The sequence below is a fragment of the Beta vulgaris genome, chromosome 3 (assembly GCF_026745355.1).
Source record: "Beta vulgaris subsp. vulgaris cultivar EL10 chromosome 3, EL10.2, whole genome shotgun sequence".
In the NCBI taxonomy this organism is placed as follows: domain Eukaryota; kingdom Viridiplantae; phylum Streptophyta; class Magnoliopsida; order Caryophyllales; family Amaranthaceae; genus Beta; species Beta vulgaris.
Genome location: NC_079204.1, coordinates 7,709,705 through 7,727,226, shown reverse-complemented (window position 1 = coordinate 7,727,226; position 17,522 = coordinate 7,709,705). Strand labels below are relative to the sequence as shown.

The following is a 17,522-nucleotide window of genomic DNA, read 5'->3' as shown; positions in this document are numbered from 1 at the left end:
AGCAAAGGAGTGTGATCGAGTAGAGCCTAAGAGGGTAGATGACGGCTTTTGAAAACTTTGGCTACTTTCATTATTGAACGTGGGCCTATTGTTGCGGTTCTTATATAGAACCACAACAACAAATTAAATACTTCCTCCGTTCTGTTTTAAATAAAACATTGGATGAAATGACACTATTCATTGATCAATTTTAACTCCAATTTATCGCTATTATATAAAGAAAAACATAGTCAAGTGGGATCTTGTTAGATTCGTCTCGAGACATACTATCAAAATTATAACTTTTTTTATTTTTTGTGTACACAACTAAAGATATTAATGACTAAAGAAGCGCGTTGGGTTGCGTGAAAAAGCAAACGTTTCATTTAAAACGGAACGGAGGAAGTAAAATAATTTTTTAAAAAATATAGTTTATTGCTGTTGTTTTTTTTTGCGAAAACGCAGCAATAAATTATTTTGAACTCTTTTTTTTCTCCCTCACATAGTCTATTGCTGCGTACAGTTAAATCCGTAACAATTTCATAACAATAATAAGGTAATTTTTGTAATCAAACTTTATTTAATATTAAAAATATAGCTACGTACCAATAATATATATCTATAATTTTTTGATATATTATCTATAGAAAGTAGATGAAAAAATATAGTAAAACTATATTTTATATAAAATTAATGAAAAATAACCAAATATGTCCAGCTGTCCCGTACTTGGAAAATCAAAACATTAAAATTTGTAAGCAGTTTATGTCCACCTTTCAAGAAATAATACAAAATATATTGTAAACCAATGAGAAAATATTATCCTAATATTATTCTCTATCAATGTCGAATTGTCGATGATGATTTTTCTATTAAACAACAACAGCTTGAGTCTTGAGATATGATACAATGGCTACAATAAATTATCATGCAGAATTTACCAGCACTAATACCTTAATTAGGATTGTAAATGATGCACCAATAAGCAACAATTGTTGTATTAATTGAAGCAACAGACATAAACAAAAGGATATTTACAACGATATATAGTGTAATCTAAGTAACACAGTTATCAGAAAATAGTGATATACTCCCTCCGTCCTCTATTAGTTTACCCCTTTCTTTGGGGCACATTTGCCGAAATACTAATTTGAACCTTAATATCTCTAATTTTCGATAAGCAAAAATTACAAAAAGTTATATTTGGATAATACACTACATTGAGACGAATCAACAAGATCTCACATGATTATATTTTTCCTTAAATACAAATTACAAAAGATAGTCAAAGTCATGTATGTGAATAGTGTCAAAAGTAAAAAGGGTAAACTAATAAAAGACGGAGGAAGTATATTACTACCGTGCTTGTGGGCTTAACGAAGCAGTTGAAACCGCGGCAGTCATCATCTCCATTGAGGTAGTAGCCGAGCTCGAATTCCTGGCACCGAGATTATTCTCCATAGCCAAGCACTCCCTCAATTCCATAACAATGTAGCTCATTGTTGGCCTATGTGTTACCTCTAACTCAACACATTTCTTGGCTAGCTCTGTTGCTTTCCAAATGGTGTTATAGTTTTCACCAACCTCTAGTCGCAGCCTAGGGTCTAATATGCTGCCTATGTCTCCTCTTTCATATAGAGGCGTTACCCATTGAACTAAATTAGTATGACTATGGTTTATTATTGCCTTTTGTCCTGTGATGAGCTCTAGCATAACCACCCCGAAACTATAAACATCGCTTTTTTCGTTCACTTGTCCTGTTAAATGGTACCTGCACTCGTAAATTATTTCAGCATTTCTTAGTTTTTGAAGCACGAGACAATAAGAGTTAGTAAGGGTATGTACGCTCTTTTAGCCATTAAAAAAGTTTTGGGGTAGATTAGTTCCTAACCCTATTAGGTATGAAAACATGGCTACTTTTAGACAAATTTGGTCTAATAATAATGGAAAATTTGCCAATTTAACCTTTTGAAAGGTTCAATTTTGCGAAAAAAACCTTATAAAACATTCTTTGCAAAAAGAAACCACAAACTAAAATTTTCTTGCGAGAAGAAACCTATTCCCATTTTCTGATATGCGTTTTTTCTCAATTCCGGTGATGACCCTTCTATCTAGTTTTGACCCCAATTTTCATTAACAGCAGCACCACCCCTATTCATCACAAAAACTACACTGAAAAATGGAAATAGGTTTCATCTTGCAAGAAAATTTAAGTTTGTGATTTTTTTTTTTTGCAAAGAATGCTTTAAAAGGTTTTTTCTCGCAAAATTGAACTTTTAAAAAGTTTTTTTTTGACAAATTTTCCAATAATATATAAAAAGGTGAAATTAAGGATGATCCGTACCAATCAGATGTAATAAGTTCAATTTAAAGAAATCACCCTTAATAAGCTATCAATTAGATAACCATGTGTTTGTCTACAACTAGAAGTGTCGACTTACTGAGGATCAACATAACCTGGTGTTCCAATGACCCTTGTTGTGGGTAATTTTGAGACAAAGTCAGCTGGGAAGATCTTAGAGAAGCCAAAATCAGCTACTTTTGCTTGAAGATTTTGATTGAGTAGTATATTGGCGGGCTTCACATCTCTATGGATTATGGATGGGCTGCAACCAGTGTGCAAGTAGTCCAATCCTGGTGATACAAAATGATGGATTTGTATGAGGCATGTATGCAGTGGTGAATCTTAACTAACTATTCAACAGGGGCCGAGTTGATAAAATAAAAGTTTTAGTGTAAAATTTTAAATGATGAATAAAAACCCTGATACACAACAAAATATTAATATACTATTATGTATGGCTACAAAGAGCTTGTAGCTAATGTAATAAATCAAAATCTCAAAGGTGCAATTTTTAAGAAATTGTTTCAATTTATTTGTTTGACCATTATGAAAAGTTCAAAAAGTTGAGTAATTTTTTAAGAAATTGAAGGTATAGTTCATTAGCAAGTAAATAAATTACTCTAGTTGAAAAAAATCTAAATAAATTACCAAATTGGTTTCTTAAGTCACAAAAAAATAGATATGCTTATATTTTATGATGGTTAGGAATGAGTTTGAGGAAATAAGAAGTACTAATATAGTTAATAAAAAAAGAAAGTTTTTTAGAGAAGAAGAATAAAAGATAGTACAATTAATGGAATTTTATTTCTAAATTAGGCAAATTGATATAAGCCAAAGATAAAGGGGAAGAAGAAAGAAATAAGTAAAAAAGAGAAGCATTTAAAATAAAGAAAAACAAAAAAATCCAAATGTGTTGATGCAAGGTTAGAACTTGCAATCTCTAGAGCTCAAACTTCCTTTTACATCTTGCTTCAAAGTCACTGTGCCATGGTTTGTTTACTAACATAAATTACAATTGACTTAATTTATCTTATACATTTATGGGGGCCGATCCCCCACCCTCCCCAACCAAAAGCCGCCCCTGCATGTATGTTTCTTACGAATTAAACAATATACGAAGAGACCCTTTTAATGCAAAGAGTAAAAGCAACCATGCGATGAGGAGAAAGAAAGAAAAACAAATAAGAAATCTACTATATATCTTTTAATACACGTGTCAGGAAAAAAATTCTATACAGGGAAGAATTAATTATAATTACTGATTTAAATATATCATAACCATCGCCAAAACTACTACTTTTTATCAATACTTTCCCTAATTTGGCTTTAATCGTGTTTGTTAAAATATTTGTAACAAAATATGATCAAATTGACATGTGAATTATGTCAAAAATTTAAGTGGAACAACTATAGAAACTAAATCCAAATAAGATCATAGTTACACTTATATGGCCTCTCTCTATTTCATTTTTTGCTTAAGGTGTCAAGTAAATGTTTTTATCTTACCCACAACTTCGCATGCCCTAAATTCTTTATCTTTTTGTCAAATTTATTATCTCATTCTATTTTATAATTAACTTCGTTTCTCTACCATATATCCTCTCGGGTTGAGTCCCATCCCCATCCACCCAATTTTTTTCTCTTTACTTTTTCATTCGTTTTTATAAAGCGGGTGAAAATAGCAATGGTGCAATAATATATATATGACGAAATCAGGGATATTATTATAGAAATAGATGCATTCCATGCACACCTTGAGCTGTGTCAAAGGCAATTGCAAGTCTTGTTTTCCAGCTTACAGCATCACCTGAACGTTCTGGTTGATAAGAAGATAAGAGTTGAAGTGTTAGTAGGATAATAAAAAATAATAGTCTTAATATTCATTCAATTAAAATGCAACATTAATATAAAACAATGGTATTAGAGTTAATATGTTTAGCCCCACCTGATAGCAGAGCTTTCAGGTCTCCTCCAGACATGTATTCATAGATAAGTGCCAAGTTGCTCGTTCCTTCTTCGCAGTATCCAATCAAAGAAACCAAGTTCTTGTGATAAATTCTTCCCAAAACTTTTATCTGCGACCCAACAATTTTTGTTTCGCATCAAAACCTTAGCTATTGGAAAAAGTTTGTCACCCTTCCTATAGTAGAAATATTTTATCATACATTACTTAATAATGCAATCTAACTTATAATAAGTGATATAAAGAGAGAATAGGATCTAATACAATTATCACATAAGATATTTTTGTAAAATCATTAATAAAGGTGGCAAATAGATTGTTTCGTATGAGTCACATTTGGCTATTTGGGTGACGAGTCATTTGAGTCAGGGTTTGGGTCAAGGTTGTGCGATACAAATTATAGTGTCAGTTAATTAGTTTTTTTTTTAATTTTAAAATAGATGAATTGATAATCAATTTTGTGGTGGGATTTGGGTCTATTTGTTACGTGTAAAAATTAGTGACCTGATCTAGGAAGAATACGGGTCGAAGACGCCTCAGTTATTTTGTACTAGTTTGGAGAACTATAGTTATATTATCCTATTTGTGAAAGGTTCTAAGGTGTGAGTTAATATTAATTAGGGTAAAAAATGGGTCATATGAATTTGGATAATTCATATTAACTGATCAATTGCATGGGTGCATCGTTCTAAACTGGGTTTTCCATCGCTTTAGAGGCCCTTTTTGATTTTCTAATTCTAGGAAGATTTTCCTTAGGGGCCATGAAAACAATGTAAAAGATTTAAGGAAAGAAATACCTAGTTCTTGGTTCGCTTGGAGTTGATGGAGCACCTGAAGAAACGACCGTTCTTGAAGACAATGACCTTTTGGTAATAATGGAAGAGAGAGAAACAAAGGAGTGGAAGATGAAAAGATGAAAAGACAAATTGATGAGGGGGTTGGTTTTAAATAAGGATGCGTGCTAGGTTGGTGAAGGGGGCGGTTGTCCCAACGTGGATGATTGACGGTTTTCCAAAAGGCTGATTTTAGGACACGCGTCAATCAGGGGCAATTGTTGGGCCCCAAATCTTTGTGCTTTTGGCGGTATTTTGGGTTCGTTTTGAAATCAAATTTGCATGGCAGTTGGGCCAAGAAATGGTGTGCGCATGACCAAGTCAAGCAGCAGTTTATTTTGGCATTTTGGTAGTTGAGAAATACAAGGGGATACGCTGAGATTCTGCTGACGTGGCCCGTACATGGAGGAACAACTCAAATTGCAGCTGGGAATATTCTTAGATATAAATATGTAACTAGATGTAAACCTAGCTTCTCTCTCTGATTTTTCTTTAGCACACAATCACATTCTCTATACTCTCTACTGCTATAGCTGCCATTGTTACGAAAAAAAGCTTTCCATTGTAACTTATTGTTGTATTGACGTCATCGGCATAATAGTGGATTGGTGATCAAGAGTATCACCCGCGGTTTTTCCCGTCAATTGGGTTTTCTACGTCAACAACTCCTTTGTCTTTTTATTGCGTTATTTCCTTTACGTCTTTCATTCATTCGTTAATATTGATTGTGTTATGCGGAAGCGTTTAATTAAACCAACAAGAATTCACAACAACCAAGCACACACACAAGAAAAACAAGAAAGCGAATAAAGGACACACAAATTTAACGAGGTTCACTATCAACGTGATAGCTACGTCCTCAAGGCAGGGGAAAAGATCGTTTCACTATGAACGAGACGATTACAAATACAATAGGCAAGATTCAATTGAATGGATTTGCAATTGAATCTCAAAGACTCTCTCTAGTCTCCTCTATTGTGTTTTCCCTAATCTCTCTCTCTAGTATTTTGTGGTTATAAGCCCTAAATATGACAAAACATATTTATATGAAGTCTAAGATACAAGCCCTAAGTCGTAAGATAAAGAAAAAAAACCCGGAAAAATTTCGCCTCCCCGATAGGTGCGGGAGCACCAACATTTGGTGCGGGAGCACCAGCCTAATGTGCGAGCGCACATGCCTCGAGTGCGGGAGCACCAAAGTTTCTGCCTCACTTCTTGAAATCTGTCGTCGTGACTGTGCGGGCGCATCATTACTTGGTGCGGGCGCACCTGACCTGGTGCGGGCGCACCTTCATTTGGTGCGGGCGCACCACTCGTGCCGAGCCATTCTTTTCTCGCGCAAGCTGCTGCCTTCCTCCTTCGGCAAGTCACAACTCACAAATCTCCACCTTGACTTGCATCTATCACACGACTCCACCTCGAAACCATCAACACATCATGTACCTCTGCAACAGTACGCGAGATACTCCTTTCCTTCCTGCTCATGCATCTTTCACCCGATGCCAGGCTTGCCCTCATATGAGTCTCACCCAATCTCGCCAAGATCACTGACCACTCATCATGAACGACCCTGTCTCACAGCCTATGAGACCCATGTTGCGCATTCACCTGAAACCCAATTTATTACCCGTCGGAAATCAAATCGCCTTCACTGAACCGCAAACACACTAGCTCCACCTTAATCAAGACAAGCCAGTACCCTGCCAGTTGCTCCAACTAGAGCCATTTGCACTTACGTCTAAGTACCCAAAAAAACACCCTTGGCGCAGGGGAACTTCCGTCGAAGTTCTTCTATGCTCGCGCCGGAGCACTCCACCTCGTTCTCACTGGAATGCAGGCAACTCCTCCTGGAGTTCCAATCTAGCTATCTCTTGGTGACTTCTCCCAGAATCACCTCTCAACCCAACACTCCCTGGCAAAGACATGTCGCTCGAGATCCCATAGCTATAAGCTGGCACACAAGTATCGATAGAACCGAACCTTATCATACCAATCTGCTGTTGAGAGACCCTTGGTTGTTCTTCTTGATGACCCTTAGTTTCAACCAGTTGCGTAGAAGTTCCCACAAACTCTACCTCATTGTTGACGCTCTCATCCTCAACCCAAGTAGTACTCTCAAACCCGGTTGTTGAACTCATTCCCGTTGACTCTGACCTCTCAACCTGTGAAGAAGCCCCCATAAGCTCCACCTCACACTCAAGACCATCATTTTTCAACCCAGAATGCAGCTTCAACTCAGAATCATCTCTAGCCAGTGCCGTACCCTGAAATCATACAAGTTACCCACACCTGACTTCACGCCACGAAGTAACTCACAAGAACCCTTCACCACACGCAAAACTCCATCCCCTCCTTGGAATCGAAAACCCTTACGGTCTAACATCCCAAGAGATATAAGGTTTCTCTTAAGTTGTGGAACATGCCTCACGCCTCTAAGATCCTTAACTCTCCCATCATGCATTCTAAACCTCACAGAGCCTACTCCAACCACCTCACAAACCGTATTGTCACCCAAAGTAACACTACTCTTGCATAAGCTATAGGTCGAAAACATCTCCTTGTCAGAACACATATGTGAAGAACATCCACTATCTAGAACCCACTTATCTTCTAAGCGTTTCTCCTCATGGACAATTAGAGCTAAATCCTCCTCAGAATCGTAGTCAACCTTATTTTGTTTTGCAAAAGAAGCCGAACCATCCTTCTTAGGACATTCACTCTTCCAATGACCCGGTTCTTTACAATAATGGCAAAGATCACTACTTTTAGGGCCCTTCGACCTAGGTTTTCTCCTATCCCTACTCGAATCTCCCTTATTTTTCTCAGCATTTGCTACCAAACCTGCAGAATAATCACGATCCTCTACCATATCACCAGTTGCTTTATGACGCAATTCCCTAGTGTAAAGTGCTGACTTTACCTCCTCTAGGGACACAGTGTCTTTTCCAACCACAAAAGACTCTACAAAATGTTCATAGCTACTTGACAATGAAACCAACAATATCAACGCAGCATCCTCATCCTCAATCTTAACATCTAAATTACGCAAGTCCAGTAAAATAGAATTCAAACGATCGAGATGATCTTTTAGGGACATACCTTCTCTCATGCGTAGGCCAAACAACCTTTGCTTCAATAGCAATTTGTTTGTGAGCGACTTTGTCATGTACAGCTCTCCAGTTTCAACCACAAACCTGCAGCCGTGATTTCATCTGCAACCTCTGTGATGACATCGTCCGCCAAGCATAGCAAGATAGTGGAGTGTGCTCTTTCCTCCATAGATTCCAACTCGACCTCAGTTAGACCAGTCAGATTTCCCTCTTTTGATGTCGTTGTGAAACCCTTAATCAATGGTTTCCAGATACCTTGTTGTTTCAATAAAGCTCTCATCTTTATCTGCCATAGCCCAAAACTATTCCTTCCCGTAAACTTGTCGATCTTTAAGGTTGTTGTTGCCATGTCCCAAAAGCGATTAACCCCGGTGTTAACCTGTAGCTCTTGATACCACTTATTATGCGGAAGCGTTTAATTAAACCAACAAGAATTCACAACAACCAAGCACACACACAAGAAAAACAAGAAAGCGAATAAAGGACACACAAATTTAACGAGGTTCACTATCAACGTGATAGCTACGTCCTCAAGGCAGGGAAAAGATCGTTTACTATGAACGAGACGATTACAAATACAATAGGTAAGATTCAATTGAATGGATTTGCAATTGAATCTCAAAGACTCTCTCTAGTCTCCTCTATTGTGTTTTCCCTAATCTCTCTCTCTAGTATTTTGTGGTTATAAGCCCTAAATATGACAAAACATATTTATATGAAGTCTAAGATACAAGCCCTAAGTCGTAAGATAAAAAAAAAACCCGGAAAAATTTCGCCTCCCCGATAGGTGCGGGAGCACCAACATTTGGTGCGGGAGCACCAACATTTGGTGCGGGAGCACCAGCCTAATGTGCGGGCGCACATGCCTCGAGTGCGGGAGCACCAAAGTTTCTGCCTCACTTCTTGAAATCTGTCGTCGTGACTGTGCGGGCGCACCATTACTTGGTGCGGGCGCACCTGACCTGGTGCGGGCGCACCTTCATTTGGTGCGGGCGCACCACTCGTGCCGAGCCATTCTTCTCTCGCGCAAGCTGCTGCCTTCCTCCTTCGGCAAGTCACAACTCACAGATTGCAATAGTGTAAAGATCTCGTTGTTGGTTCCCTTTTTCTTTTGCGTATTTGGTACAAAATCAGCATAAACAATGACTAATTCTAAACTGAGTGAGTATATATATTGTGAGGGCTACTAACCTCATTGCTAAATTGCATGGGTGCATCGTTCTTTGATAGCACCTTCACGGCGACTTCTCGGTCAGGATCAGTTAATCGACCATAGTAAACAATCCCATAACCACCTTCACCAAGTACTCTTTCAAACTCATTTGTCATGGCTTTCACCTGAGAATGCGTAAATCGAGTCAATTGCATCCTAGGTTCTTCAATATTAGGCTCCACTACTACACTTCCTGCACCTGTTAAATTTCGAAAATGAACCCATAAAGGTCAAAGGACTAGGGGAACTGGAGAAGGAGCGCTAAACTACTTATAAGCTAGCGCAAATGAATTTTTCCTAACACAAGTCAATAATTCGACATGGAGATTAAATTCATCGGATACTTGGATGTGGATCGAATCATTGTAATTAATCGGAGAAATTAGATATCAATTATATATCAATTAAGAGAATAATATACTTGACTAACTATGTCATGTTTTTCAATTTTGTTTAATAAAGCTAAAAACAAATAGTCAAATCTTTGCACTAGGTGCATAGATTAGAAAAATCGATTTTATTTTCCTTCCTCCTATCAGTCATCTCCCTTCCATTTTCATTATTCCTTTTCCCTATAACTTTTGAGCTCGACACTAAATAAAGAAAAATTAATTAACAATTGTATTTTCCTTTCTAGAGGTTTTTATGGAAAACTATACTCCTCTAATAATATATTTCTGCAATCAAATGGAGCCCTACATTCACACAAATTACTTTCGTCATTGCATAATAAGCTCATAAAATTCTAGTTTGACTTTTAATCTATGACATGAAGTAAAATAAATTTCATCATGAGTGGACTTTGACCAAATAGTATATTAATCAGCTTTATGTTTGGCAATTACTTGGACTAATACAAGTTTGTGCAATTACTTCTTAATTTCATACAAGTTTGTGCAATTACTACTTGTCACTTTATGACAACAATATATGTATATCATTGATCTATACTACTTGGCACTTTATGACAACACTTTATGACAATAATATATCAAAATACGTTCCTAAACGTGGAACGATGTCACGTGGCGTTCTTCCTAAAGCATTAAACTCCATGTAATCCACATACAGTGAAAAAAAATTATTAGAAATTTCATAGCACAAGGTTTGATTCCATGACCTCAAGGTTATATATTAAGGTCTTAACCACTAGATCAAGTGATATTTAGTGTTATTATTTTAATGTATAATATTAATAAATGAAAATTTTCCTTAATAACTAGTTAGTTTTCAAAAATCGTAATACACTTGCTCTCTTTCGAAATGATCTCTTTTATTTTATTTTTTTGCAAACCAGCGTTAATATTAGATAATAGTTTCAATAACATTTGTTGCATACTTTCTAAGGCACACCTTTAACAGTTAACATATACTTCCTCCGTTCCATAATAAGTGAAACATAGGCATTGGACACAAGATTTAATAAACATCACTTTCAAAAGCCAAAAAGTCATAAAATACCCTTTTATGTTGTCAAAAGTAGGAGAGAGAAAAGCAAATTACACAAGTTTATGATGGGTACTCTTGTCATTTTGTCACTTTCTTTTTTCCATTTAAGGTATGTTTCACTTATTTTGAAACATTCTAAAATAGTAAGTATTTCACTTATTATAGAACGGAGGAAGTATTTAAGTACATATCAACATATGAGTAACGATTGTCACAGTTGATATTGTGAAAATTCAAACAGACACCAATCTACCAAGTTACACTTGATATTGTTTGTTTTGCTCGTTATAGATGAAATTGAAAGTACATGAAAAGAAATTTTAATTTAAGATAGGATTTTTTGTGGGAAAAGACCAATAAGAATATGATTTTTGTGGGGAAACACCACTTAAATTTTTTTTGGAGGAAAGGACCAAATAAAATACTTCCGTTGGCAACTAAACACCATATTACGATTTTCAGGTCAAATTGTCAACTTTCCGGCATTGACATTTGGTTTCCCCCCAAAACCTCGGTCTTTTTAGTTTTGTCAACTCACATTCTTTTGTTTTCTCCTCTTTATTTCACAAGATCGCCATCTTTTTTCTCTCCTTCTCTCAAATCTTCATGTCATCTTCTCCTTCTTATCTACTTCTCCATCTTTTCACTAATTAACACACACTCTCTCTCCCTCTCTCCTCACTCGCTCACATTGTTCCAGATTTTTATTTAAACAAACCTGATTTCCGATTTTGGGTTCACTCGTGTCTCCTCTACGAATTCGGACGATTGCACTTGCTTTGAGTTTTCTAACTAAACTATTACCCGCTCCGAGGTCAAGGATGAGAGCTTTAGCTTCAATAAATTGGGGAAAATTGGGGAAATTAGGGCTTTTAAATATTAAGAAGGGGAAATGGACAAAACAAAAAAACGAGATTTTGGAGGAAAAGAAATTGTCAACGCCGAAAAGTTGACAATTTAGCCTGAAAATTATAATGTGGTATTAAGTTGCCAACGGAAGTATTTTAATTAGTTCTACCCTTAAAAAAAAAAAGTTTAGCAACATAATTATCAAGAACCGGTGACTAATTCATGGATGAAGGGAGAATTTCATTATTTCCTATATGAATATATAACATGATTAAGCTTACCTGGTGACCGCCTTCGCCGCCTCCACAACCAAAAGCCACCCAGAAGTAATAATATTACAATGACAGGTATCAGTACGCCGATAATAACAACCTTAGACCGCTCTGGAAAAATAAAAAGCATAAATTGTTTGTCAAATTTTAGAAGATATAATATTAGGATGTGTGAAGCACAAAATCTTCTTGAGACCTAAGAGGCTAAGACCTCTCGAATCTGAAAGAAAGAAATTAAATCGACAAACTGTATGTTAGCAAACAAGAGAGAGGCCAGACATATAAGTAATATATACACTTATGTGGCCCCACCCCATTTCTCTCTTTTGTTTGCTAACAAACTGTTTGCTGTTTAGCCAGAAATCGGTGAAATTTTGTGTTAATGAAATCCTAAAACTCGAGCAATTTTCATACAACATAAATAAGAATTTTATGTAAATTCCGGGAGTATATTACCTGTTCGTTGGGTATCTGGGTTACGAGATGAAGGTCGCTCAGTTTGCAGAGAGAATCCAAGCAACTCGAACCCAATATTGCAACTCGGCAAAAACAGTATAGTGTTGGACCATAGATCCATCTGCCTAAAAGCAGCCGTGAGGCATGTCTCACAAAGGTCACTACTAATAAAAGGACTGCACTGCGCAAGGCCGCGCAATGTAAGAGATGAGGATAGATTGGCCTCATTTGCGGCGAAACCAAGACGGCTACCATTATGCGCAGCATTACGAATAAGATCATTCATAGTGTTGTTGAATAGCTGACGGTGTGGTTCAAGGATTGGGTTGCTCACCAAACTAGTGTGATTATAGTGTGATTCAGAAGGACTTTCCTCATCAAGTGAGAATATGGTATAATTGGCATAACGTAAGGTGCAAAACTCATACCAAACAATCCCTTGTTTCTTAAATTCGCATTTCTGTACTATTTCCTGTATCGAATCCTGGATGCATCTGTAGCATGTATCAGCATCAGCATCACCTCTGCAGTAGTAGAGAGCGTAAATTTGGTCAATGCCTGTGCCATAGGTGAGCTCAGAGGAGAAATTTCGCAACGTGTTAGGCGGAATTAGTGTGTGAAGGGTGTGATTGAGATTTTCTTCAAATATGCTGCCTGAGGTGTAGGTGTAGCCAGTACTGTCTGGGCAATGGTGATATGGAGGGTTAATGTTGTCGTCGTCGGTTGAAGAAAATGTATATGTAGGTGAAATTAGTAGCAGGGTGAAGATGATGAGGCTCAGCATCTTCCCAGGATTTACAAATCAAATCATAATCTACATAGGGTATTAGTTTGTGAATTTAAAGATGAGATTGTATACATCAATTCCCTACACAAAATTGAATTGCAAATGTTTTTGAGCTTTCTTGTAGAAATTTTAATCTGAGTTGAGTTAAGATGATCTCTAATGAAGTAAGTAGACTCTTTCAATGCATTTCATGTATAATGTATTCAAAAAGTCAAGACACCCAAATAAAAAAGGAGAAATTCATAAGATTGGGTCCAACTATTATCTTTTTTTATATAAGTCTTAACTACGGATTTTTCCTTGCAGGTTCCAAGTTTACCATTTTGAACCTTACCATCTTGTAATTTTTATAAGTCCTGAATTACTTATAAACGGTTCAAAAGGTAAGATTTTTAAACGTCGGTCCCATTTTATAGGTCTTTGTCACTTGCTGAAAGTGTTCGAAGATGGTAAATATTTAAAAATCTTACCTTCTAAAGCGGTTATAAATAACTCGAGACCTATGAAAATCACAAAATAGTAAACTTGGGACCTGCAGAGAATAATCTATAAATGAAACTTACAAAAGAAAATGAGTAATAATTGGACCCTCTTTTGTGAATTTGTCCAATAAAAAAGCTCCTTTTCATCTTTCGTTGTCTATGTCTATTGTCTAATGTACTAATTTGCAGGAAGTTAAATATCCTGCCATTTCTTTGTCCCCAAGTTGACATATTACAACATTTGAAATCCATTATCTTAATAGGCTACCATGCTCCACAAGTTAAATTTCCGATTCGTTCCTCATGTTGGGTCAGCTTTTAACAACTCTATAAAGTGATATTGGAAATTTTTTGTTTTAGGCACTTATAAAAAGATCCATTATTAAACTAAGGGTATTTTTGTCAAAAAATATCTAATTAAACACAAGTTTTGTAAGAAAGAACCTAATAATTTTTTTAATCTAAAAATACCTATTAAAATACTTCCAGTTGTTAATAACAACCATTTTATAAATTTCAAGCCAAAACACCAAATTCTAGCATTGAATTTTTTTTAATCCCAATGGACTCGATCTTTTAATTCTTTCTTTATGTCTTCCAGCTCAGTGCTCTTAATTTATCTTCTCACACTTCATTCACTTCATCTTCTTAGAAAAAAGCAGCTAGCAGTTTTAGCAGCTCAAATTCTATCAAAATATTTAGAAACTCATCTAAGATGAAGGTCAGCAAGATGACACTAGAGATGGCAGTGGGTAATGGACGGACCCTACCCAGATCTTTTTTTGACGAATCTGGATCCTCAAATTTTTGGACCCTATGGATCTGGATCCTACTTGAAAAAAAGGGATCTGGACCGGGTCCTAAATTATTACCCAGATCCAGATTCGTTTACCCATTTTTATAATATTATTATAATTTAATATTATATTTAGATAATATTATAATATTAGTTAGTACATGTAAAACGGATTTTCGCTTGAATTTCGGATTATTATTTTTTAATTAATGTATGATATTTTTGTGCGAACTTACAGGATAATTAAGTTCAAAAATTGGGTTGATAACTAATCTACAATTTGATAATTGAATACTTGTAAGTAGTTGCAATGGTTATTTTTCAAAATTAAATGTATTTTTTGGTTGATGTTAGATAACCTTATCATTTAAAATCTTTAACCATTGTGAAAATTAGTTTAGTTTGAAGACAATAGGCAAGGATCCGTTTTGGATCCGTTTAGGAACCAGATCCATAGGATCCATACGGATCTGGATCTGGATCCTCATTTTCATTACCCAGTGGATCCGGATAGGATATGGATCCTTGCCTAAAAAACGAATCTGGATCTGGATTATAGAGGACCCTGTCCAGATCCTACCAATTGCCATCTCTAGATGACACTGATAGTGATGAGGTGGTGAAACATTGGAGTTAAAGAAAAAATCAATGCTGGAATTTAGTGTTTTGGTCTGAAATTCATAAAATGGTTGTTATTAACAACTGAAGTATTTTAATAGGTCTTTTTAGACAAAAAAAAATTATTAAGTCCTTTTTTACAAAACTTGTATTTTATTAGGTATAATATGACAAAAACCCTAAACTAAAGTGGTTTTTCAATTTGAAAGAATGAGTCATTACTCAAATATTATTTAAGAGACATCTTTAATTTCTTACAGTAAGTTATAGTAGTATCGCTATTCAAAAAAAAAAAAAAAAGTTATAGTAGTATCGAATAAAAAACTTAAGATTTGTAAAATATAAGTTCAAGTTTACTAAATACGTGTTCAAGGTCAATTACAAAGAAATGTCTGCTATATATGCATCTTGTAGTTCGTTATTAACTTGTTTAAAGCAACTTGATATTATTTCTATTTTTGGACAGCTCAGGCTGACTCACAACATCTAGTCAATGCAGTTACAGGCTTGTTCAAGGTCTTCACTCTCCACACACATCCCGACAACATATCGTTAATCAACAGGAGACCGTTTATTTATGATTTAAGCTAATACAGTTTCATAAGTTATTCCCTTCATATAACTTAATAAAAATAATGCAGTCGCCTAAAAATAGAACATAGTCAAATATATACCAAAAGCATCAAACAATATTATAATTGCAGTCCTTCTAAACTTGGAATAAACAACCGAAAAAACGAGAACGTATCAAAGTCAATGTTCCAAGGGACAAGTACCTAGAGCAACATTGTAATTGCAGTTAGTTAAAAAGAAATAATTCAAGTCTGTCATAACTTCTAGCTAGTCAATGATTTCGCTGACTTGAAACAAATAAATCATTTCATAAAAAATCTACTTGCAGTTCTCCTCACCAAATTACACACCCTTCTATAGTTCCTTTTTTTTTTATCTCATTGGGGATCTTATGGTAAGATGAATGGCCCTGTCAGACCGACACCTCTCACAGGTTAATCCGATCTGAGTTTGCGAATAGATACTTTGAGATTGAAAAGTGTCCCTAGTGAGGATCGAACCCCAACCTTGAGGTTGAAAGGTTTTTTTCTTACCACTAGGCCAATAATCCTTGCTTGGTCTTCTATAGTTCTATCTACACTAGTGTAAACTCATGAACCTAGCTAGTAGTTAACTGGAGATATGAGGTCTTCTTTGTACTCTACATGCTAAATAAACCCCGTACAACGTCTAATACTTTGTGATTTGCTTCTACATGGCTATATCTCATATGGGAATACTCAATAGCTAGCTATCTTATTAATTATATCCTCTGCGGGATGTATTTTGCTATTGTAGCACATATCATCCATACATAATGTAATAATGTATTTTGCTATTGTAGCACATATCATCCATACATAATGTAATATGTGGTTCTGATGCAGATATACCAAGCTAGCGAGTCCTTTACTACCTGCATGTAGTCCAATAAAGGCCCAGGGCCAGTATTTAATTGTTTTTAATTCCTTTTTCTGTTATTTAGGGATCAACAATATTGTTGTCCTTTAGTGTGTTTTGTCAGTTAGCTAGCTAGGTTAGTTGTGTGGGATTGTGTACCCATATATATGTACTGCTGAGAGAATGAATGAAGCAAGCTTTTTCCTACTATCTCATCTCTTTCCTTAAAACTTTATCTGGTAGTGCCACTGCTGCTACTCAACATGGTATCAGATCAGAGCTATAGCTCAGCCAAGGAAAGAAAAAGATGAAGTTTTTCAGCAAAATCTAAAACCAGTCATAAACATTTTCCTTCCGCAAACTTACAAAAAATTTTCCTTTTCAAAAACTAAACCATCAACCAAAGTTCTCACCTTTGTCTATACTAAAATGTCAAAGGAAAAAATTAGTCTTTTGGACATGCATGCAAAGTCCACTGATCTCCGCCCATCAGATGGACCAAACATTAAATACATCGAGAAGCTTTAAGGCATGGCAAATTACAGGACATGGCAAAGATCCGTGGAAATTAGCCTTGCAGCCAAAAAGAAGCTCCGATTTGTGACAGGCACGGTCATAAGAGATGGTGAAGACATTCAAAAACAGGAGTAGTAGTGGGATACTTGTGACAGCCTTGTGATATCTTGGTTACATGGGTCTATGACTGAAGCTGTGAAAAAGTCTATGTTGTATCTTAACACATCCAGAGCCATATGGATTCAACTGAAGAACAAATTTCAAGTCACTCATGGAGCAAGAAAATATAAACTCGGTAGAGAGTTGTATAATATGAAGCAAAATAGAGCCTCAATGAATGAGTATTACACCAACATGAAGGCACTGTGGGAAGAACTGGAATCACTCAACAGCTTGCCACCAA

At 35.9% G+C, this 17,522-nt stretch overlaps 1 protein-coding gene across 1 annotated transcript; it reads right to left on the bottom strand.

The window, feature by feature from the left end:
* Window positions 1-1,225: 1,225 nt before the first annotated feature.
* On the bottom strand, window positions 1,226-13,439 carry LOC104888624 (probable LRR receptor-like serine/threonine-protein kinase At2g28960). The gene is made up of 7 exons (XM_048640983.2): window positions 12,469-13,439; window positions 12,022-12,123; window positions 9,421-9,641; window positions 4,269-4,398; window positions 4,077-4,139; window positions 2,421-2,613; window positions 1,226-1,750 (listed from the first exon to the last, which is right to left on the bottom strand). Exons 1-7 carry the CDS (start codon window positions 13,250-13,252, stop codon window positions 1,336-1,338), a joined length of 1,908 nt encoding a protein of 635 aa, XP_048496940.2. The 5' UTR covers window positions 13,253-13,439; the 3' UTR covers window positions 1,226-1,335.
* Between the last annotated feature and the right edge of the window lie 4,083 nt (window positions 13,440-17,522).

What these genes read in the sequence shown, in the direction of transcription:
- LOC104888624 (XM_048640983.2), bottom strand. Translation starts at nt 13,252, where the DNA reads ATGCTGAGCCTCATCATCTTCACCCTGCTACTAATTTCACCTACATAT. An exon ending in TGCCTTTGACACAGCTCAAG is followed by an intron (nt 2,614 to 4,076) that starts GTGTGCATGGAA and finishes TTGTATCACCAG; the next exon opens with GATTGGACTACTTGCACACT. An exon ending in CCAGGTTATGTTGATCCTCA is followed by an intron (nt 1,751 to 2,420) that starts GTAAGTCGACAC and finishes TTACGAGTGCAG; the next exon opens with GTACCATTTAACAGGACAAG.